We start from the raw sequence: 25239 nt of genomic DNA, 5'->3' as shown, positions 1-25239 counted from the left end.
CATAGTATAAGCAGTGATAGTAGTAGTAGGAACGGGTTAGAAGCCCCGCAGGGCTCGTTTTGTTCCACCTTGACTGCCATGATATTAATTTAACCTCAGATGCTTCTTCAATTTTTTTCTTCTTTAATACCAACAAAGTGACAATTTTCTTCTATTACTGTAATACACAATACATACACCAGAAGGTTTGAACAATCGCAAACTGTAAAAAATCAGAAACGTGTATTTAGTCATTTACCTTTAAAAAAAGTTGGGTGGGGCACAAACCCTTCCAATCCTTTGAGTACGAATTATCAAAAGTGCTAATAACTATACGTCAGAAGTGCCTAAAGGATATGGAGAATTGCAACGAAACTTTTGTAGGGACAATACGCAAAAAGTAAGCGAACATATGTTTTATTTTGTGTGGAAAAGCAGTGTTGGGGCCAAGATCTCTTCCGAAAAAAGTAAATATAATCGTAGAAGTACAGGAAGGAGTGGATCAAAGCGAATAAAATTGTGTGTAGATATCGTATATGTAAAATAAGGCAATTCGTGTTCCCCAATTGTCCCCTTCGGATTTGCTTCAAATTTGGCACACCAAGAGTAACAGAAATCGACACGTTTTTATGTGGAGAAATATTGTAAGGGTTAAAGGCGCCCCCTGAAATACTATAAAATACGCCATAGGTAGGAAACGGCTAGTGTTAAAATAGTGAATTTTTACCAATAGATAGATGACCTAAAAGTTAGCATAAATCCAGTGAATTTCATGTGTCCTGCTTCTACCCTTAAAAGTTCAAGTTCAAAGACTGAACATTGCGCACTCTAGCGTGGTACAGACAGACAGACAAACGAACAATTGCCACATAAAGAAAAACCCGTGTCTATTTATTTTCTGTTTACTTTTGATATGCCAGATTTGAAGCAAATCGGATGGGGACAATTGGGAAACACGAATTGCATTAATTTTACATATACAATATCTACACACAATTTCATTCTCTTCGACCCCTCCTTCCTGCACTTCTACGATAATACTTGCTTTTCTCGGACGAGGCCTTGGCCCCAACACTGCTTCTCCACACAAACTAAAAATGCATGTTCGCTTACTTTTAACGTATTGCCCTTACAAAAGTTTCGTTGCAATTCTCCATATCCTTTAGGCACTTCTGACGTATACTTATTAGCCCTTTTGCTAATTCGTAATCAAAGGTTTGGAAGGGTTTACGCCTCACCCAACTGTTTTTTTAAGGAAAATACGAAACACGTATTCCCTCATTTTACGTATACAATATCTGTGCACAATTACATTCACTTCAGTCCATTTCTTCTTGCCTTTACGGCGTCAACTTTCACAATTTTGGGTGGGGGTTTTTGCACTCTAAAACAGTTTTTTCGCAGAAAATGAAAAAAGAAACAAATATTCGTTTCCTGTTTGCGTATTGGCTTTACATAAAGTTTCGTTGCAACTCTTCATGACCTTTAGGCACTTCTGAAATACTGTTATTAGCAATTTTGATATTTGATGATCAAAGGTTTTGCGGAGTCTATGCCCACCCAACCGCTTTTTCCAGGAAAATATGAAACACATATTCCCTTATTTTGGGTCTAGAATATCTGTGCACAATATCGTTTGCTTCGGCCCCTTTTTGATTTTCGGGTGTCAAATTTCAAACTTTTGGGTGTTTTTCCCCTCCTAAAACAGATTTTTCCGCAGAAAATAAAAGAAACACGTATTCCTTTATTTTTTGAGTACTGTCCCTGGACAAAGTTTCGTTCCAACTCTTCATGTCCTTTAGGCACTTCTAACATACTATTATTAACACTTTTGATATTTCGTGATTTTGCATTTAATGTTCCACGATTATGCCTGTTAGGTTAAGGGAGACCATGATTAAATCAAGTGAATTATGATCGACGAATTAGTGGAAGGAGAAAGTGGGAGGAAATTGGAGTGTCCCGAGAAAACCCACGAGCACGATGTTGTCCACCTCAAGCTTATTTGCCTTGGGAACGAACCAAGTATCCCACCATCAGATCAGAGTTAGAGTGGGTCGGTAGTGTCACAAATTTCGGTATCGCGGTCAGAATATTTCCTGTATCTATTAGTTACAATAGTTAAAAGGGAACTAAATGTGACCTCGAGTGACCTAACCACACCTGATTGGACAAATCCTGTAATAAAGATATTAATAAAGCAAGCAAATTACAACTAGGTATCATTCACATCAGCACACAATCTTAACATCTAAAGTGAGTGAAAGTGAGTAATTAGAGTTATAGATTTTACTTAAAGAAATTCCAAACCAATGTTCAATTAAAATATTTAATGCAATTCAGATTCCTTCAAAACAATTATAACAGAAATGCTTAAGTTCCGAAAATCTTTCATCAAATCCTCAATAGATCATTAATTTCGAAGGTGGTGTTCATAAATTTAATAGAGAAACCTTTACCTTTAGTAAATTTGCAAGGCAGAAGTCAATTACAGTAATTTAGATCAATCACGAAGGACAACACTATCAAAACTCTTAAAACTATCAAAATTTAAATGTTAATTTTAATTCTATAATTCATAAATAGCAAAAGCAACAACCACGTCAATTAATTTTGCTCATTATAAAAAACAGGTATCGCGACTTTTCAAAGTAACCTCGTATATTTATTAATAATTTACTTCCTGAACTATTTATCTCTTTATTTCTTAATTAAAGTATATGCGCTGTGATAGTGCTATTAAGATACTATTCAACTAACTACTACCCATACCACTTGTATTTATACTTCACATTTACCATAACTCAGCAGGAAACAATAGTTACAGAAACGCAGAGGTAGTTACCATTCTCATCTCCAGATCCTCTTGGGTCTTAGTGACTGTTCCATTACAATACAATACAATACAGTGCGGTGAACGCGAAAATTTCAATCAATTCAAAATTTAAAAAAAAAAAGTTTAATCCGGATGGACTATATGTTCTATTTTTAATCGAAATTTTTAACCATTCATTTTATTTCAAATTTTGATTCGAAACCTAGCCGAGATATCCAAGAAAACTAAAACAACAGTTAGTAAATGCATTTAACAGCACTTAATTAGTTAATTAGCTAACTAATGACGTTTTCCTTAATTAACAGCACTGTAAGATTATTAAATTGTTTTCCACAGCAGGGAATAATCATTTATAATTTACTTTAGTTCTTTAGAAACTGTTAAACCTTTAAGAAAGGAAACCCAGATTAATTAAACCCTATCTTAATTACGGTTAAAGGTAATTAACTTTTTTTTTTTTTTTTACTAAATTACTTTAGTCCTTCAATAACTATCAACATGTCATTAGACACGGTTTATTTTTTTTAAATTTAATTTACCGATTTTCAAAGTCAAGTAACTAAAACTGAACTAATTAGGAATTTAAATTACCGTTAATTAGCAACATAATTTAATAATGAACAAAAAGAAGTTAAAGAAATCCTTCTTATATTAGTTACCACGAGTGTATGCAATTTAGGGGTGAAATTTTAACTCTTGATTTTACGTTTTATTTCCCCCCCCCCCTCTTTATAGTTGCCCAGTTAAATTTCTCACTCGACCTCCAATGCCACAAAGAAAGCAAGAGAAGTACTAGACACGCTGACGCATTACACGTGTTCCGTCTCTCACATAACCACATTATTTCTCAGCTTTTAAAAGGTTTTAATACGGAACTCTTTTTAAAAGAAGTAGACTTTTTAATTTCATATCATTCACTTGCAAGATACGTCTTCTTTAACACCAACTTCACAGCACTTGACACAAGGAAAATATAAGTAACCATGTCACTTTTAAACTGATTCAACTTTAGTGAATTTAATTAGATCCATAATTTAAATTAAGCCTTTTAAAACTCTGTGTAATTTAGCACTAAGTTTAGAATCACAATTATAATTAAGACACTCTTTCACAATATAATTCGAAGCACCTCTACATCCAACACTTCGACCACGTTTTTTACTTTTTTTTAAAAAGAACAACTTTCGGCGCGAAGTAATGTAAGTCAATTACTTGAGTCCAACCCGTGTTGGCTCAATAAACTACGAAACAGTTTAGGCGCAGAGGATTAGAATGGAAGGGTAAGACTCTCGTTACTGCGCAGGGCCTGACTCATTAGATAACATTCAGGAATATTGCGCTCAACTGAAGTGGTTGAGAATGTTAAAAAAAAATGATTCTCTGCCGTGTTACAAGTGTTTCTAAGTTAACATATAGACATATATACATACTTTTAAAGCTTTTTTAACGATCTTTACAATGAAAGAATTCTCAATTCAATATAACAAGGTACAACAAAATATTTCTTCAAAAACACATTTTTAATTTTTCTTACTTTTTAAAAAAAGAAAACAGAGTATTTTCAGAATAAAGATATTAACAAAAATGTCATGATTTTCCAATCGTTACAGTGGGTCAGTGGTCAAGTTTTCTGAGTGGATCAGTGGGTCGTGGGTCAATAGCATGTGACCCACAATCCACCATGACCCACTCTACTTACTGCACTGTAGACAGTATCTTCTGAACAGTATATCTTTTTTCACCCTCGACCCTAACCATAGGAACTAAATACACGTTTCTGATTTTTTGCACTTTGCAATTGTCCAAACCTTCTGATGTATGTATTGTGTGTTATAGTAATAGAAAAAAATTGTCACTTTGTTGTAATTAAAGAAGAAAAATTGAAGAAGCAGCTGAGGTTAAATTAATATCATGGCAGTCAAGGTGGAACAAAACGAGCCCTGCGGGTCTTCTAGCCCGTTCTTACTACAACTACTACTACTGCCTATACTACTACAACTACAACTACTACTAATGCTTCTAGCCCGTTCTACTACTCTTACTACAACTACTACTACTGCCTATACTAAGGATTCATGTAGCAAAACTGCACGCGTAATGTAAGTAAATAACTTTTTTGAGTATTATTCATCTTATTTTAATGAAAAAAGTGTTATGAAACTTTAAAAAATAAAATATAAAAATAAAACAATTCCTTGGCCCGGGTTTGAACCTTCACCAAAAAGCAATTACTAATACATTCCGCTAGTACACTCGACCACGAAGTCCGAAAGTAACAGTGCCTGGATCTCTGCTATATTTCTGCTACGTGGCGAGAAATGGATAACTAACCAGAACCGCGTATTTAAAAATATCCTTCTGAACACTGGTGAATTTGTCTACGTTTTACTTTCAAGGCCTCCGTTACCCTTCCTTTTTCATTTGTTTCTGTTTACTTACCTCAGATGTGTATCTCTAAGTGAAAAAAGAACTGGAGCCATCTTCTGAATATTGATATTTGTAATTGCAATAATAGCAATAGGATTTATACTACTACTTGGCTTTCAAGACACACAGCCTGACAGTTTTCAGAGGAGATAACTACTGAAATTTTGTTTTTGAATCACTATAATATATATTATTATTACATAAAAAATGGATGTAACTATGTGTGCCTTATCATCACGGCCAAATTGCAAAGTCAAATTAAATGACTTCTGATATATAGTTAGGCCTTAATCCAAAGTGGGATATCATCATATCACTTTCATTATAATAATATCTTAAGGGGTAGTGGGGATCCGAATTTTTACGAAAAAAATTGAGTATATCTCAAGCCGTTAAACTTCCAGAGCTGAAATTCAGTATATTAACTCTTTATTGAAAATGAACAGAGAGTCACATAGCATGTTTTAAAATTCTTCTTTATGATACGGGTGGCACTTTCTATATATATATGCAAAATTGATAGTGGGTTGGTTTGTAAAAATAACTCAATTCAAACTCAAATTCAAACTCTGATTAGTTAGAATTTAACAACATGATTTTATTACAAGTATAAACTCTTTAGTAAGTAAAGAAGACGCCTTGGATCATGCGTCAGAGTTGATGATGATGTGTTTTGGTGGGTGGTGAGTCGATGGGTGGTGGGTCAGAGTGGGTCACGGTTGGTGGTGAGTCGTGGTGGGTCAGTCGGTCATGTTGGGTGGTGAGTCGATGGGTGTTGGGTCAGTGGGTGGTGGGTCAGAGTGGGTCACGGTTTGTGGTGAGTCGTGGTGGGTCAGAGTCGGTCATGTTGGGTGGTGGGTCAGAGTGGGTCACGGTGAGTGGTGGGTCATGGTGCGTCGTGGGTCACGATGGGTGGTGTCAAGTTGTTCATTGACCCACGCCATTACTGCCTCAGATAGTTCAATGGTCTCGGTTCCGTGTTCGATTCCCGGTGGGTGATCCTTTGAAATTGTATGTCCTCAATGTATCGGTGTTCGTGTCCCTGTCGTTCAAAGTTACTGAAAATAAATGTAAAACAAGTATTACTAAGTATAATAAGAGAAGTTACGGAGATAACTTTCGGTGAATCAGAAAAGAAAATGGTCTGAGGAATCCGATTCCAGTTAAGGGGTCGAATTACTTTTAAAACCAGTTTCTTCTTCATGTCCTTGCGTATTTGTATGTCTATTTTTGTTTTCTAATTTAAATTTAGTCTCTCGACTATAGTATTTTATCATGACCGAAATCAGTGTGTTTCGTCGTTATCGTAAACGTGTGCAATTTGCTACATACACGAATGTTTTTTGACTCTTACCTAGCAGAGCAGTCTTAGCTTAGTGGCGTGAGCATTCGTTTTGTAATGCAGGGGTCCCGGGTTCGATTCCCGCTGCGGTAAGTTGTTTTTATCATACTACAATATTCATACTTCTGATGTGTAATAAAATGAAAAATACTCCATTTCTTTTGGTCTTACAAGTTAGAGTGAAAACTGCTTTCTTCGCAGTGGAAATATTGTACTAGCAGTATAACGTCACATGTCTATCTGCAACCTTGGTTCGTTCTGTAGGAGAACATAACGTGGTTAGCATACAATTCATGAATACATAAGGGTCATAAATGTGTCTGAAACGATATTGTTTCCTAGCAAATTTTCCGAATGTCTTCCACCATTACTCCTACTGCCAGAAATAATAATATTTTCGTTCCCCATTTCCAACACGTTCCATATATCAGTTCAACCAAAATTTGTAAATATGAACTATTCTTTTTTATATTTGTATGTATATTTTGTTAAAATATCAATATAACGCATACATAATCCAAAGAAAGCGTCTTACTATGTATCGTGATGAAGACAAATTCTACTTAGTTTCTGTTTAAGCATCCGAAGTTTCGATATTAATATTGCCCAGGAGCTGACACCTTCTTTCTGCCCTCTCGTTTCCTTTCGGACACAAATCATTCGAAAGTATCTCATCCTTTCTTTTTCTTTTCCTATCAACTTCAGTATGCTTATTTACATTGCAATAGGACGTAATATTGAGGTCTTAAATCTTTAATAATAATAATAATAATAATAATAATAATAATAATAATAATAATAATAATAATAATAATAATAATAATTGTATTAACATTTTTAAAGTTGTCCTAAAATTAGACAAAACTTACAGATAAGTTGGGATTTCGGGAGTTTGTCCGGACTTCCAGGACACACCTCTACAACTACGAAAATTTTAAACGAAAGCGTTCCACTAGTTTCATGTAGGAAGTATTCTACTGTACGTTTTAAGGAAAATAACTGCAATAAAAATAACTGAATATCACTGAACAGTAAGGCACATAATAAACTAACTTTTAGTATATGCAGAATTATAAAAGCCTTGCTACAAAAATACCTACACAGAACATAATAAATTCTATGAGTTCCGAAATACAAAGTAACAAAATAGCGTATAAGATTCAGTTTAGAAAACAATTGTTACTTAAAGAATGGACATACACTATTTTGAGAATCGAGATAAAACGAGAAATGTTTACGATACTATTCATCTCGTCTCAATTCTCATTTCCAAAGGGAGGCGATAATTTGAGTTAACTTTGTCCCGTCTCGAATGTAAAATGTTAATTCTCGACTCAATTTTCTTTGTTTTGTTTTAGGAAGGAGATTAGAAATTCCTCTTCTCGTGGGCAACACTAAACAAAACCAAAATATTCTTGCCAAATATCTCATTTCTGGTTGTAATGTTATGCCCTGAGTGATAATAAGCTTCTAACTTTTAATCTTCTATGAGATAATAATAATTATTATTAGTTTCTTATAATTAATACTTTTGTTATTTCTAAACTTTTGATAGTTCCAAGTATTGAAACATCCGAGTATTCAAATATCTGAAGATAATAGGACATGTGTCTTCGCTGATCAATCGCCACCGAAAATTCTAAATTAAAAAAATACTGGTTGTTCGTGGATAAGAGTTGATTACCTTCAGATTTTTGGTCAAGCGCCTTGGCCACTGAACCCAATTACTACGCAGTAATTGATTCGTCTTTAGTTTGTTTACGAGTATAATATACGCGCTGTATTTCATTCAAAATAAAGGAGTTTTGTATTTTTTTAAAAAAAATCTGAAATGTTAATAATTTAGTGAATACAGTGATATAATACCCTCCGAGTTCTCAATTACATATTCCTGTGTTTTGAATTTGACTATTGACAAGCCATCTGTTTTGAGCGAACAGAAAAGGTTCGTTATTTAATCGCGCCCAAATAAGGAATGCTTTAGGTGAGTGTTTAGCATTGTGGTTTTCTAAACTGATGATGCGAGTTCGAGTCTCCCTATCGTCGTTTACAACTTTTTTAGATGTTTCATTTACAAGGCTGAGCTCCAGCTGGATGCTGCTAAATGAAAGATAATCTCCAGTGGAGAAATTCAGTTATGATGTAATCCTGAAAATAAAGGAAGAAAAATGAATGGGGAAAACGAGTTACAGACTTAATTCTGTTAATGGTTCTATATTTGATATTAACCGTTAATTTCGTGCATTTTTAAATTGTTGTTTATTGACATTATATTCTCCTGTTTTCTCCTTGTGTCTCATTGTGTAAACTTTCACAAATATTATTCAAATTAAGAACCTTCAGTTATATTTACAACCTAAGGGGAAACACGCTTAGTACGGATAGGTTCTCCAACTCGTTTTGAGTGTTTTCGAATTTTGCATTTTTAATATTTACAAATAAATTATTGCATACCAATATTTAGCAGTTTCGAAAGTCATTTAACGAAATATTAAATCGGACAAGTTCTTTCGAAGTAATATTACGTATGAATCAGTGGCGCCGGAACCTAAGAGCTCAGGCCCTGTTAGACACCCAAAATTTTCATTAGGGCCTGGGTTCTTCCCCTGAATGATCCATTCATACTTTAATTGATTTGCAGGTAGGACTATTGTTAATAGTTTCAAAACTGAGCACAAGGCTTTGTGTTTATTTAAAAGAATAACCTACTACATATACCGCATAATCTATCCGTATAGTATTTGATACGCATATATGTATAGTTATTTGAAGTAAGTTGACTTGTTTATATAATCCCTCACTTAAGTTAAATTTAAGATTATTTAAGTCCCCTGACTCTTATCTTCTCATCGGCTCCTGTGGTGTCCGTATATTTTTTCTGGTATTGTGCTTTTTTTGTGAGTACAAATATCCAAAGACTCCTTTTTGTCATTTCGTCAGCCAGCGTTTGGCTCTACTTCTGCACAAAAACATTCTTTATGATTTGTGCTTTTAACAGGTGGAGGCAGCTTCACACTGCTGTGCTAGCTACTACCAGGCGTAATTAATCTTGGAGCAGGCGTTAGTTGGGTTGCCTAAGTCACAGACTTTGTACATCAAGAATTTCTGTGGCCCATGTACACATTAGAATTGACGGTACATTATATTCAAATACAAAAATACTAAAATTGTCTTATGCTGAAAAGCTTATGTTGACTTATCCACTGTCAACACCAATATCTTTGACAAACGTATCAAATTATTGTCATACGAGGGTCATTTGGAAAGTCCGTGGAAAAATGAAAACTACAAAAGTTCCAGTGGCAAACCTCTTTATTTTCCAACGTAGTCTCCTCTGACGTTAATACACTTCGTCGACTTATGCTCCACTTTGGACCTCTTTGGAATAATATGATTTTACCTAACCCAGCAAAATAAGCGTGGGTTTCTACAATGACCACTTTATTTGACACAAATCATCTTTCCATCAGCCATTTCTTCAGATTCGGAAATAAGAAATAGTTTGAGACTAGATCTGGGGAATAGGGGGTACCGAACAAGTTGAAATCGGAAGTCGATCAATTTTGCGGCAGCAATGTCGGAGAAGTGCATAAGTGCATTGTTCTGATGAAATACGATCTTCTGTGGCGAAGGTGGATGTTTATTTGGCAGTCGAGTAACGATACATATGACTGATCTATTATTGTTCTGCCCTTTTCCAAATAGTCGATCAAGATTATGCCTTTTGAGTCTCAGAAAGCTGCCATCACCTTCCTTGGAGCAGACTTCCTCGCTGACAACCCCCCTCTTTCGAACGTTCTTTGTTCTCTGGTGTGTAGTGATGTATCCATGTTTCGTCCACAATGGTAAAACGATGCATCAAGTTCTGTCGATTCTGCCGAAGTAACTTCAAGCTGTCCTCGCAACACCTCACACGATTCTAATCCTTGTCGACCGTAAGCAATCGCGGCACAATATCTGGCAGATATCTTTCTCAAGTTCAAATGTTCATGCAAAATATAATGTACAAGTTCACTATAGATGTCCATGGCTAACAATTTCCACACCTTTACTCGTCTATCATCCATAATAGTATCACGGATTTTGTCAGTATTTTCTGAAGCAGTGGATTCGAAAGGTCGTCCAGCACGTTGCGCGTCACTTGTGCTCACATGGCACTTCGAAAGTTTTGGAAACACTTATACACTGTTCTAATCTTCGGTGCAGATTTGCATAATGTTTGTAGCCTCTCTTGTTGACCTCCTTAGGCAATTCACTTTACAAAACAATATATATATATATATATATATATATATATATATCAATACATGAAATTGTCTTTTACCTATCCCCTTGGAAATCACACACTTGATTCGCTTCAAACCTACGCCACGCACACAACACCAATTCAATTTGGCTGTAACTTGGACTATGACCCTCCAAACTAACAATAGCCTCACTATCCACCAGTGATGCTATCTATCTAAGTCTGCTTTGCACAAACTTATCAAACCGCCTACATAACAAAGTGTTTACCATTTTCCGTTTGGAACTCAAGACAAATTCACCGCTTACCATTCCGTTTTATAACTTGTATAAAATGAATGTTCCACGCGTGTATTACATTCGGTAACAAAGAATTATTCTAGTTTAAAAACGTTGAAAAAGCGGAGTGAATGATGATGTGTTCGATTCGAGTAAATACGATATTTTACATGTCAAATTGAAATAAACGATCTAGAATTTTCCTGCTGAAACTTCTTCTGCTTCTGTGTGTATGACTACTTTTGTCATATTGATATATGAAACTAGAAATCAAAGTAAACGGAAGCAAGGTGCATATTCACACATTATTGTTAATTTTAGAACTTACGATTAAAAGTTGTTTTTAAATTTCACATTTATTGATATAACGTGAAATAATTGTACTCCAAGTGTTTCGTTGTATTTTCCCATAATATGTATTTGTATTCTATTGGAAGTTACAAAGGATGTGAGGTGGCATGAAAAAACAATATCAATAGGCAGATCAAGTGCACAATCAAAATTCTAACGGAGATTATTACAGTTCTCGGTTTTTCAAAATATTTCAACAGGCTCACAAAATCTCCAGTATCACACTTTTGAATAAATGCAAATCATATATGGAAAGAAATGTTTTAAAATTCTTTCCTCGCAGCACAAGTAACCAACCTCTACATATGAGAAATCTAAAACAGAGCTTGGGGTGAAACGATTAGAAATTACGCCAATATCTAAATATTAGTTTATATATACGTATATACTCAAATTCCAAGATTAACCATCATCCATTACCGAGATATATATATTTGGTTATTTTTACTTGATTTTTGGCTGCATAACATGATCTGGTAAAAGGTATCAGCCGTAAATACGTTAAAATGTAATACTACATACCAATATTTCCGTTTAACAGATTTAATTCCTTCCTCATTTAAAACTTCACAACATAAACTTAACTCATTTCCCTCCGTTTTTAGTTTGACTCAGAAGACTGTAACATCTAAAGAGTCTAAGTATAAGACGCAAACATTATTATAAGACTAAAGCGTGTCCTTTGTGTTCTATTACTAAATAATCTCACAATAGTTGTAAAGTTATAAGTAAGTCACGTGACATCTTTCTGAAACCATATTAAAGAAACGAAACGAAAGAGGATTCTAGAAACAGGGATATCCAATTATTTGCCACTATCAATCGCTTTGAATGATACAATGGAAAATGAGATGAAATCTTTGATTTTTATGTCCCACGGTTATGCCGGCTAGGCTAAAGGAGACGGTAATGATACAATGGAATATAGGGTTTCAAAAGGAGAAAGCAGTTAAGAGTGGAGGACATGACCCACACAGAGTAAATGCACAGATGTCAATGCAAATAATAGCCAGAGAGTAATGACCAGAAATAGTTATAAAATGCAGTGTTTAGAAAATGAGAATGGGAAAGTAACGAGCGTACGAGGAAAAAATTAGGATGAGGGGTGTTCCAAGCTTGGAAGCTAAGTTTTTCTCTTTGGTGCCTTCAGCGTATTTGTGGTCTGATCAATGAGTACTTTTTATTTTGATGTATAATATATATGAATGGTTATATTGATATCGTGATGATACGTAGGACTTCGAACTGACTTCATCTAATGCTCATTCGCAGTAACAGTCGTAGAAAGCTTCCCTATTTCAACCTCATTTGTAAGCAACTAGCAAACATAAAACAAATAAGTCATACTTGTGTATGAAGAACTGAACACACATACCTAACAAAAGAACGCTCTGTTATTAAAGTTGTAGCTTCAACGAAGATTATAAAGGTCACTTTTAGTTTAAAACATTCCAACTGGTGAATAGTTACCAGAATTTGCTGTTCAGTCTTCATGTCCTTTCCTTGTAAGTCCCACAGAGAGGTTGGAAGACTCCCGCTCTGAGCAGATAAAGTATGAAGTTGGCCAGGTGGAGCCGTGATACCTGTGAACCAACTCTGACCAGAGAACGGTGGCACACTCGTAGAATTACTCCACAGCGAATCCACCTGCAGGAAATACAAATATTTTGCACTAAAAACATGAAAAATCAATGAAAGTATGAAAAATACGACAGTACGTATGATCTAATACGACAGTAACTTTAGCGGTCGCTGAGATGAATGGTGATACTTCCACAGGCATTGACTTTCAAATACAGCCCCCATTGGCTGGGGGCCAGAGGAGTTTTTTTTTTATTATTATTATTTTTATTATTCGAACCAGGGGTCTCAGGGGGCGTTTACCGTAGTATGTAAGAGTAGTAGAAAATGACAGATATTTTTTTCTTTCACTGTTCAGTTTGTTTACATAGATATGTTATCTGACCCATGCGAAGAATGAGTATTTCAGCTAGTACTTTCACTAAATATGAAAATTTTGTCATGCAAAGACAAAGTAACAAATATTTTATTCATACAATTCATTTGAAGTTAATAACAGAGCATTTTTGTTGGCTACGCCTACGATATACAAAGGATTTTTGACAATAAGGAGTCCTATTATACATAAAACAAACAAAGCAAAAGAGTCAAATATTTTAATATTAACAAGTTTTCACATATTAATCCTTTGATGCCCTTCTAATAAAATTAAAAATTTCCTTTCCATGAACTTCTGTACAGCCCATTGTTCTCATATCGTAATTAATTATATTCGTTTGAAAATTTATAATAAAGAGATTCGTAGTCTGTAGTGTCCATTCCTCAGACGCCATGTAAAAGAACACAATGACAACATTTTGAAACATAAGAACATAAGAACGACCGAATGGGCGAAATTGTCACTAATTTACACTTATCCAAGAAATATCAACTTCCTCTAAACACAAAGCAGCCGAACGTATTCGTATGTAAAGGCACCCTTCAGGGTTGTTATATCTCAATAATAGTTTGTATGTCCTTACCCAACCTACAGATTATTTAGCCAGCGAAGTGTTTTTCAGGTATCTTCCTATGGCAGTGTTCAAGTAAATTAAGGTATACTGCCGCTCATTGAAGTTCGGACACGCACTTTATAAGTAATAAATAAGTCATAAAGCTACTTTGACTATGACATAAATGATAACATGTGATAACCTGGCCACCCAAATACAGTATAATATGCCAAACTAACAAGTTTGCCTCAGTTTTGCAAGTAAAGTGGCAAAACGCCAACGAAGCGTAAGTAGTTTCACATGCATACAGCAGAGTTCTGGTAAGATAGAATGCACTTGGTGAGATCGTTGTAGTGAACAGAAGCAAGTGCATAATTTCAAGACGATTCCGCGAGGAAAGACTATGCTTATTGAGAAAAGGGCAGCGATGGTTACCCTTCATAAAGAAGAACATTCAGTTCGAGAAATTTCCAAAAAGTTAAGGAAAGCTAAATCCACCGTTAATGATGCACTAAGGTGATACGCCACTTTCGGGAATTATGAAGATCGTGATCATCGAGGGCCATCTCGAGTGACAACAGAGGCCGAAGATATGCGAATACATTTCTTAGTAAGCGTAACAGGAAGTTAACAGCACCGGCAATAACGCCAGAAGTCAACAAAACGCGTTTCAACAAGTGTCTGTTAGTACCGTGAAACGACGACTACAAGAATCAAATTTACATGGGCGTGTTGTCATGCGTAAGCCGTTGCTTAGGCGTGGTAATAACCAGAAAAGAGCACAGTGAGCATACGCACATAAAAATTGGACGGTCAGAGCGAGAAAACGTGTGTTGTGGACCGACGAGTCTAAGTTTTGAAGTGTTTGGGAAAAAACGACGACGATTTGTGCGCAGATCTCCAGGTGAGAAAATGCTACCGGAGTGCATAATACCGACAGTAAAACATGGTTGAGGGTCTGTGTTAGTTTGGGGATGTTTTCCAAATGCTGGGGTCGGCGGGTTAATTAAAATCGATGGAATTAAACGAAGAGAACATTATCGAGAAATTCTTGAAACACAAGTCATTGCGTCTAGTCTTCGTTGAATTGGACAAAATCTCACTTTAGTTCACGATAACGATCCCAAACAGATGTCTGCACTTTGCACAACCGGATCAGGACGTTTGGGGGCGGCCATTTGAGCGCAGAAGTTTAGGCGCGGCCGTTTGGACGCGAGACGTTTGAGCGCAAAGCAGTTCACGATGAGCTACTTCAGTGTGGTTGTTCGTTCTTAACTGGTCATTGAGAACTCTGTCATACTGTCATACAGATTCCATATCCTTATTGGAAATAGTGCTGTTCTTCTTTTGCCACCCAATCGTATCGTTCCTTTATGTTAGATATATTATAAAGGAGAAAAATTTGTTTTCGGGTGTCACACACTGCCTACAGTAAATTTTATTTGGCCTATTCTTCCTACTTCAATGTATAGCTAGTGCCTATAAGTGCCTATTTTTATGAAATCTAAAATAACTTTTTTATTAATACAATAGAGTATCAACTATCCGGCCTAATGGGCAACGCATTTTAACAATTTATTATAGAAAATGAAAATATGTACAGTATTGTACACATTTTAAGATAAATTTAATAATGTCTGACTCAAGAAATCAAGTGCACAGTGCAGTATGAGTATATAGTCACATCTTTAAGATAACTAAACATTAACGAAAAACGTACTTTTTTTTCACAAATTACATGTTTTATTTTATTAAAAGGAAATGTTGTTTTAAAACTAAGCCGCGTAGAACGGAGACCGGACAGTCAATAGTTTCCTACGGTTTCTTCCCATTTTTTTTCAACTGGTAGAGACAAGTTGTGCATGATATGCAGAAACTTTGCTGAATTCAGGATGGTATTTTTAGTTTTTGCAAAATTATTTGCGGAAGTTTCTTTTCGAAATTTCCAGTGCTTAAACATTTGGGCTGCAGTTATGAAATACATTATAACATAGGTAGGTAGGTAAACCTATTTGGATAAAAGATTTTGCGCCCAAATGTCATGGATCCTGCACAACATACCTTCAAGCCCAAGCAGAAGCAGGGATCCTAAAGCTAATGACATGGCCCCCACCATCACCCGATCTCAATCTATCGAGAAGTTGTAGGATGAACTTGATAGGCGAGTGCGAACTCAGTGCCCAACATCGCAGCATGATTTGTGGAACATTCTCCTAGACATGGGGGGCACGGTGGCTCAGTGGTAGAGCGTTCACCTCTGGTGCTTGGGGTCCCGGGTTCGATCCCAGCCCCCGCCAAGTGAACTTTGTGGTGGACAAACACCGTGCTCGTGGGTTTTCTCGGGGTACTCCCGTTTCCTCCCACTTTCTTCATTCCACCATTTCACTCATCTCTCATTATCACCGTCTCCTTTAGCCAAACCGGCATAACCGTGGGACGTAAAACTTACAGATTTCATTTCATTTCATTTTTCTCCTAGACATGTGGAACGCTATTCAACCACAGGTGTTGGAAAAACTAGTAAGGCGGATGCCAAGAATAGTGAAAGCTGTTATATCTGCAAAAGGCTGTTTCTTTGACGAAACGAAAGTATGAGTAATTTTGTCAGACAATATTCTTTTCCTGTGATTTACGTTTGTTCCATCGCTGTAGCTATCAGTACAGGTATATTTGTATTTTGTTTCACAGTACTTACGTTAAACCTCTATTTTAAATGTTTGTATCACTGTCTGAGCTTCCATGAGCGGTAGTGTCTATGTAATCACAAAGCAAACTGTGAAGTGATTCACTAAGTATCGCACACTTCGTGATCTAAACATTTATGTATAACGTGTGTAAAGCAATTTTTCAAGTAATTTTAACTGCATCTACAAGAAAATATCGCTTGTTGTACTGAAAATAACTGATACGAAAGTTCGAAAGCTGACCTACAATGACAAATCTTCTAAAACTTTCAAGAGCCATTTATTTCTCAGTTAATTTTGAAGTCAACGAACTTGGAATGTTGTTAATTATAAAACAAATAAATTGCCTTACCTGAGGCTGAGGTTGAGGCTGTGTTGTGAGTGATGAACTGGAATGGCCTCCAAGTTGCCTTAGAAGTGACTGAATAGGGTCATTGTCTGTTTTCGAAACTTCCGGTGGAGGAACTGGTGTCGTAGTCGTATTTGGCTGTAAATTCATCTGCTGAAGCAGTTGTTGGATGGGATCGGGTTTTGTACCAGGAGCTGCTCCAAGAAGATTTTCACTAGGAGCCACCTTCGGTTGCTGAATAAACAAATAAAACCTACACTAACAACGATTATATGTGCGCTCTTAAAAGCAATTAATTAAATTCATTAATATTTATTTAAGCCTTACAAGCAAGTCATTAGATTTCTATTCCGAAATTCTATCTTTCTAGATTTCTATCTTTCCCAACTATTAGCCTATTCTATCAATCATAATCATCATCATAAGTATTCTGCTTGGCAGGTCACTTGCTACAACTGAGAAGCTTCCGTGCTCCACGGTCTTTGAAAAACAAGTTATACATGCCTGACACAACTGTGCAAAAGACTGGTTCGTAGAGTTTAGGGTCACCTTTAAGCACCGAGACTATATGAAGCGTAAACTTCTAGTTTACAAAAGAATTCGAACGCCCGTAATGCATTCAAATACTAAGGGTTTCCCACCGGGAATCAAATCCGGAAATGAATGCACCAAAGGCGCGCGCGCTAGCTACTACATCAACGAAGACTGCTAGTTCATGGTTATGGTAGCCCTTTCGATACTATCTGGCAGTAAAGCTGAAAGCGTACTCGCCGGAGGCTATTGTTCTGATTAGCCTTAGGAACACAGTCACCAGTTTGCTAGTCAAATCCATGTGAAACTTTCGGTCCCGATACAGGAATTAACAATGTACTAAAACGTAATGAAATTGGCTCCCCACAAGAGGCTGAATCTTCAAAGCAAATTATTTCAAAAATGCTTATCTATGGCTGTGAAGAAACCGAGAAATTTAATTGACCAGCTGAAACCTAGAAACCCAAGAAGCGATTCCAAATCGTGTGAGTGTCAAAATCAACAGCATCGCATTATCAAGCACAATTTGGGTACAAAAGTTCGCTACGACCCAAAGTCCATCGCTTATCCGAGAAGGAACTGTATACCGGGTGTACCAGAAGTCCGGGGCCATATGTTAACCCGTTATGGTTAAAAATACGGATACATGGATACTGAAGAAACTGCTGAAAATAGGTGGTTTTCAATCTAAGAATTTTTCTATTTGCATCAGCTGTTTGGAATCCATACTGATTAGGCGCCGTATGTTATTAAATGAGAGAGCAATGTTGTAAGTTCAGCAGGCTGTTACCTTGCGCCTTCCATTCCAAGAGTACAGCACTGTTGGAAAACGGATTTGACGTCTTGGGTTCTCCTCTCATTAAACAATGTACAAATTCCCCAGTCAATTCAATTTTGCCTGGCCTTACGTTCCATTCGAACAGTCTTCAGAACTGGGAAGGTTGTCTCATTTTAGTTCACTCGAACGAACAACAAATAGGAGGGTGTTAGAAATGGTGGGGGGGTGGGGTGGAAAGAACAATTTTAAATATTAGGAAGAGAAACTAGTTGGGACATTGGCTAAGAAGAAACTGTGACGAAGCGAAAGAGATTACAATTAATGGACGACATCAAAACAAAGAAATCGTATGTGAAGACTGTGGAACATGGAAGCTTCTCAGTTGCAGCATGTCACCTGCCAATAATGACAGAATCCCCATGATGATGATTTCTCATAACGGTATTGGCCTATGGTCCCGGACTTTTGATACACCTGATATATCTATATAAACGACGGTGGAAGTTTATAACGAAACTTGATAAAGCCTGGGTCTATTTTTTGAACTGTCCCAAACCCACAGAAATTTACTATCGTCCTCAGGGCCAGAGACAATGACAATACACACACACACACAAAAAGAACTTTCTATCAGGTTCACGATACAGGCCTACTACAGCTACGACGAGAAATTTCCGAATTACAGAGCAGCACGTATTGCCAAAATAAATCAGCTTACTATCGGGACAACATTTTCGAGTATTTATGCCAGACTGATATCCTATTCCTTAGAAAGTTAAGACACATCGGCACAAGTCTGCAGGTTCTACCGTCGACAACAAGAAAATATGGAACGTGAAACTGATACTGGATTTACTCGATATGTCGACACTACCGTAAAAGCATCCAATAACCCTAATGAAGTTTTGTCGTTTAAACGATATCTAGAATATAGGCGAGCTGATGGAAAAATTTTTCACGAGGAGTGGAAAAGAATAAATCTTGTAGTTTGGCAGGAAGCTTGCTGCAATGGAATTTGCGATCCAGAGCCATCTTCCAAAGGATAGCTGATGAAGCAAAACCTTCTCTCTCAAAGTTCCGGATTTGTTACCATAACCACGAGCAACCTTCAGTACAAAATTCTACGTACTTCAAGCAGCCTTACATAATCAATGTCACAAGCTGTTCAAGCCAAAAAGTGGCACAATTAAATATTCAGTATATATGCATACAATCTTGGTAAGTAATTATCTTCTTCACACCGCCATAGAAGGAAAGATAGAAGAAAAGCGACGAACAGGAAGAAGAACGCAAGTGATCGATGATTTGAAAAATAGAAGAAAATATTGGGAGTTAAAAGAGGAAGCTGAAAATCGAGAAACATGAAAGAAACATTTCCAGGCTCAAACTGAACATTAAGAAGAAAGAAAAAAGACCCTCATTAGTTCCAGGACCTGCCTAAAGGCAGAATACTTAATAATAATAATATGCATACAATAATTCAGTTATTGTTTTATTAGAGTACTTATTAACTACTACCCACTTATCACTTACATGTTCTATACTTAAAATTGTTCAAAATATCTAGTAACGATCTGCATATTTGCTGGCCATAATTTAAAATATTTGCAAGCATAGTTTTCGCCACCGTTGTTGATATTAATATAAAACTTGGTATATATAAAAACAAACTTGGTCCAAAGAGAAAAGAATGAACGAAAGAAAGAAAAACAACCTTTCCAAATGAACTACCTCGAAACTGAAAGTAGTTAGAAGGGATTAAAACATTAATTTCCTGGTTTCCGATTAACGTGCTTTTTCTTCTATATTTAGAACTGAATATTTGCCATAAACAAAATACAGCAAATTTTTAAAATTTAATTTTCGTATTAATTTTTGGAAAATGAAATCTTTCCGTTTAAAGTCAGAAGATTATTCCCTTTAGGCTAAGAGAGACGGATGATTAATGGTAGAACGTACAAGCCTACATCTTTCCAGAAGACTCTTTTGGAAGGACTTTTATACATAACCGCCGTCCTGTTTGTCGTACCAACATGATTTTTTCTGCGCTAACACTAGAGTTCATCTGTCCTGCTGAAGTACACAAAGCACTCTAATTAATACTGTAGACAAACATGGGAGAACTTTTAGGACGTTACGTCCTGCCGGAAGGACGTTGTACGTTCTTTCATTAAGGAGAGTGAACGATGATGGAAGAATGGTGGAATAAGAATGTGGGAGGAAACGGGAGTATCCCGAGAAAACACACGGCAAGGCACACAAACTTACTTAACCGGGGATCGACCCACGGACCTCACGCACCAGAGGTAAGCACTCGTGTCCGCATTGTGACCCCCCCCCTCCCCATTAACTTTTGGAAATTACATACGAAGTTCACTAAATACTCGGAAGCCCATGCAATATCTTTTAGTTATAACTAGAGAGCGGATTTTAAGGTGCAGCACCTTTTCTAAAAATGTAACTGTTATAACAACCAAAGTTCAAAATATGCACTTCCGGGAATAAAACGAACTGAAATGAACGCACTTTGTTGCACGTTTTTGGCGATGTTGCACCTTTTTTTACTAGATTAATAAAATTTCGCCTTTTTTCACTTCTTTTAGCCTTCAGAACCTTTATTGTCCCTTTTTTCTCTTTAAAAAAAAATGAACAGAAAAATGTTTTATTTTCAATCTGGTTTGCACATAATATTCCATAAATTTGGACGCAATCTTGGCGGATTTGCTCGGGACAAATTTGAACTGAATTTGCGAAACAATCCGGACACAGAAACCTTTGCAACGTCAACTGAACTTCCTGTCCATGTGCTCACAAAATATGCACTACTGGTTTCCGTTGATGCCAAGCGAAGTTTCTTCACATACAAGGATCTCATGAGCTCCAAGCGACTGAAACTAATATTCGAAAACATAGAAAAGTTCTTCATAATCAAGTACAACCAGTTTTTGAAAACCCAGTAATATGTAACTTTTTTTAAAAAATACCGAGTTGGTTTTAACCACAATTTTATTACAAGAATGTTGTATAAGTTTATAAGATTAAATAAAACAATTTTTGAAGTTTATATCAAATGTTTAAAGCCAAGATTTTAACAATATTTGCTGGTGTTATGAATTAAGAAAGTTCATGTAACTGTTTACTATAGCAGATAATAAAAATATCGTATTATCACCTTTCTGCATCTTTTTGAATGATTTTTCAGCACCTTTTATTCCCTTTTTCCTACCATAATTTTGCAACTTAAAATCCGGTTCCGAGTTATAACAAGCTGATTATATGACTGAAGAACTTAGGTAATATACCTTCCGACAGTATTCAATATATTAAATACTAAGAAACTGTCAGAAAATCAGCTCACATTCCAAATCGAATACAATGAAACAGTAGATAAGTGTCAGAAAAATCTATGCCCATCATCCGGTCATACGGCAAAAACAAACTTTTTATTATCTTCTAGCCTAAATGGCCTTTAAGTGTGAAGACGCTAAATTGAAAAGCTTTTCTAGTACCACATCAGTACAGAAACAAATTACTCAGCCATTTACCTTATGTATTTAAAATAACGACAAGTTTTTTTGAACTGGAGTTTATCGTCCGTTCTAGCACCGAGACTATATAGAGTGAACTTACGACTTAACATAGGATCCGAACCCCATGAGATACCTCCAGTGGTGGGTACGCTATTGGCCACATGGGAGCTCAATAATGATGGGTCTTTGCATTTTGCAACTTTTAAATCAGTTCTTACTGTACTCAGCCAGACACTCTTTAGTAAAAAGCAGAAGGCAATACAAAAGTCAGTCATAATTATTTTCCTTCTTCAAACTGCCGATTTAAGGAACTGAAAAAAATTAAAGCATGCAATCACATTTTCGGGTATTATGCATTTAACCTTATCAATGCTAGGTTTCTGTTCTCTTGTTATAATAAACAACTGCTTTTAGTTTCCTTTTCTGTATCTCTGTCCTAAAGGTAAGCATAGATTTGCTCGAAATATATCGATTATAACAGAAACCAAGAAATCAGCCATCTTTTTTCTTAGAAACTGTATTATTAGAATTGTTCCTACCTGTTGCATCTGATTGAAGAGAGCCATCACAGGATTCTTCTGTACAATGTCAGTCTGTAACTTCAACTGCTGCATCTGTTGGAGATAGGGATTCAGCTCCATCTGTTGAGCAAGGAGTTGTTGCATTATCATCTGCGAAAAGTAACGCATGCCACACCATAAGTACTTCAAGAGCGAAACAACAAACATTCACGGGGGATGCTGCTCAGGAAGCTAGAAGAAAAATGTTAGCCAGTACCCAACGCGGATTCAGAACAAGCCCAATAATGCATGCACTGTTAAATGCACTTCTTTGAACATGCGCATTGATATTACAAGGAGAAACATGCAAAATTTAAGAAAGAAAAAAAAAAAAGATTCTCCAGCATTTGCAGTTCATGTGTAGTTGATGAGAAGGCACAACGAAAGTTACAACTTGTACGTTTAAAGGACAGTTTCAACTAATCAAACCTAAGATCATACTTGCTACTGATAAGCATACTGACTGTCAGGAGACTCGGAAACCACGTATAACGAGACAATATATAAAAACGTCTTTCTAAAAATGCATTCCGCATAGCAATATCAATAATATTACTCACAAGGCAAAGACAAATCATGCGAAGCACATTTCCGTAACAACTTAATATTGTTCAGGTAAAGGAATCCCGAGGCAGGCATGGAAAACGTAAGACAAATAGAAAAATCAATTGATATTCCTTTATCTTTAAATATGTCGCACAAGGCAAGAGGTCTGGAATTTTTAGGTGTGAATTCAATGAAAATCCGGAGAAAAAAAAGAAGTCAACTGGACGGGAATCAACCAGTCTCCAGCTTGCGCACTGCACCTACCCCTTCCCAACCACTCACTTTTACTCTTGAGGTCACGGTGCTTAACTATTCGGTCCTCAGACAATTCACAGCTCCTGCTGTACTATGAGAACCAAATATCTGTCTTACTGAATCTTATGGCATATATACTAGGCGCAGTGGTAAGATTCACAGTCCAGTTGCACTTTAAGTGACTCAAGTTTTAATCCGGCACCACTGGACACACAAACTCTGACTCTAGTACGAACCTAGCTGGATAGTTATCAATCCCTCCTCTGCTCTTTTAATTTTTCTTCTTCTTCCAACCCAATAAACACTCAATTACGTGAAAAATTTTCTGTGTGTAATTTATTGTCCTCACCCGTGTTATATAAGCATCACGGTCTTAGTCACCTTATATTCTCATACCGACTGATCCTTTTCTTTTATCTGATGATTGTTGGTTAGTTTGGGGTTCAGCATGTTTTCGGCACCGACGCTAAATGAAACGTGAATATACAGTTTTAAGGTGTTATCTGGCGTTCTAATTTCAAGACTCTACCACAGGGATTCGCACTTAGGGACTTAGTGCAGCACCAGACTAGTGGGAGGACCGCCTATCTAATGAATTATATCGCTATACATATTCGCTAGTTTCAGACTATCATATCTATTAAAAATGCCGAGTGTTTTGTTCCCAAAGATAAACTGCTTTACATACTTATTGATTCAAGAAGTGAGAAAAAGTGTGATTCGAAGCTCACATACTCCCATACTCACATGAAAGTTCTGTTCAGCTGAAACAGTAAATTTTGATAGTAGTGAAGTTCAAGCAATTCGCAAGATTGAAAAAGAACTTTAAGTAAATTATAAAACAAATTCATGCAAAGGCTATTCAAGCATTGCTACTTCATTCAATAGGATGTATATCAAATACTTATCAAAATTGTACTTAAAAACACACTTTAAAGACGTACAAATCCTACACAGGAATTTGTAATTCATAGAAAGGCCTACACAGGAATTTGTAATTCATAGAAAGGCCTACACAGGAATTTGTAATTCATAGAAAGGAAGTTTTTAAATCGTAATTATATAAGGGCAATTTAGACGGGGGATAGGTAGAGACGAAACATTTTCGCTAATGCGATATGTGCGAAACGTTAAAAAAATTTATATATGTTTCAGGATACCTCAAACCTTTCGTTTCACTTTTATATTTCCGCGAATTTTTTGCGAAATTCGGCAATATTTGTGATAAATGCGAATAAAAACGAAAAGGTTAAATTCTTGCTAATAATAACTAAAAAACGCATGTCCAATATTATTTAGCTTAAAAATTGTTGCATTTTACCAAAAACGTGCACGACGCTAAATTAAGTTCTCCATAAAATCCGTAAACTTGCATGGCGTGATGTCACTTTCTGGGATTGGACATTTTTGAAGGAAGCTGACATTGTATCATTGTTAAACAGTATAAAAGTTAACCACAGGTCTTCTGCTGTCAGCTCGTTACGTTCAATGTGGTTGCTAATCTCGAATGTTGATGCCGAGAGATTCTTTTCCAATATAATATGATTGTTACTGACAGGGTGATGTCTTGCTGCATGTTATCTTTTAACTAAGGATGACATTAGAGACAGTGTTGAAACTTTTGTATTAATTTATATATATTTCAGTGAACGCATTAGCTAGAATGTGCACCAAATCAAGGTATACCCTCATTTTTGTATTAGATACACCTTACTACCAAAAATATATTGTTCACAAATGCCTTATTAAAAAAAATGTGCTATACTTAAAAAATAAATGCGAAAATGGTGATAATTAATGTTATAAAATATCAAAATTGTTGCGAAAAAGTTTCGTCTCTAGGAATAGGATAATATTGTCACAGGAAAATAAGATTACAATAGATAACTAATACAAACTGAACATTTGAAAGAATATTTTTATTAACATATGGTAATAATTATTAACTAACTAACTAATAATTTTTAACTAACTAAATAACTCTATGGCCTACGGAACCGGGAGGTTCAATGCCGCGTTCACAAAAGCTCTCCA

The 25239-nt window shown here is 36.1% G+C and overlaps 1 protein-coding gene across 4 annotated transcripts in view; it reads right to left on the bottom strand.

Moving 5' to 3' along the window:
- Gyf (GIGYF family protein Gyf) overlaps window positions 1-25239 on the bottom strand; it is a 112001-nt gene that overhangs the window by 35357 nt on the left and 51405 nt on the right. For 3 of the 4 annotated variants that reach the window (XM_081737397.1, XM_081737398.1, XM_081737400.1), the window contains exons 12-14: window positions 22384-22515; window positions 17009-17239; window positions 12930-13106 (exon numbers count right to left, since the gene is read on the bottom strand). In XM_081737397.1, coding sequence (XP_081593523.1) covers window positions 12930-13106; window positions 17009-17239; window positions 22384-22515 — 540 coding nt within the window. The remainder of the gene's footprint in view (window positions 1-12929; window positions 13107-17008; window positions 17240-22383; window positions 22516-25239) is intronic. The other variant, XM_081737399.1, reaches the window with a different exon arrangement.

Source organism: Thermobia domestica, chromosome 13 (assembly GCF_964235325.1).
Source record: "Thermobia domestica chromosome 13, izTheDome1.hap1.1, whole genome shotgun sequence".
In the NCBI taxonomy this organism is placed as follows: Eukaryota; Metazoa; Arthropoda; class Insecta; order Zygentoma; family Lepismatidae; genus Thermobia; species Thermobia domestica.
This window is presented reverse-complemented; position numbering and strand designations above follow the sequence as displayed.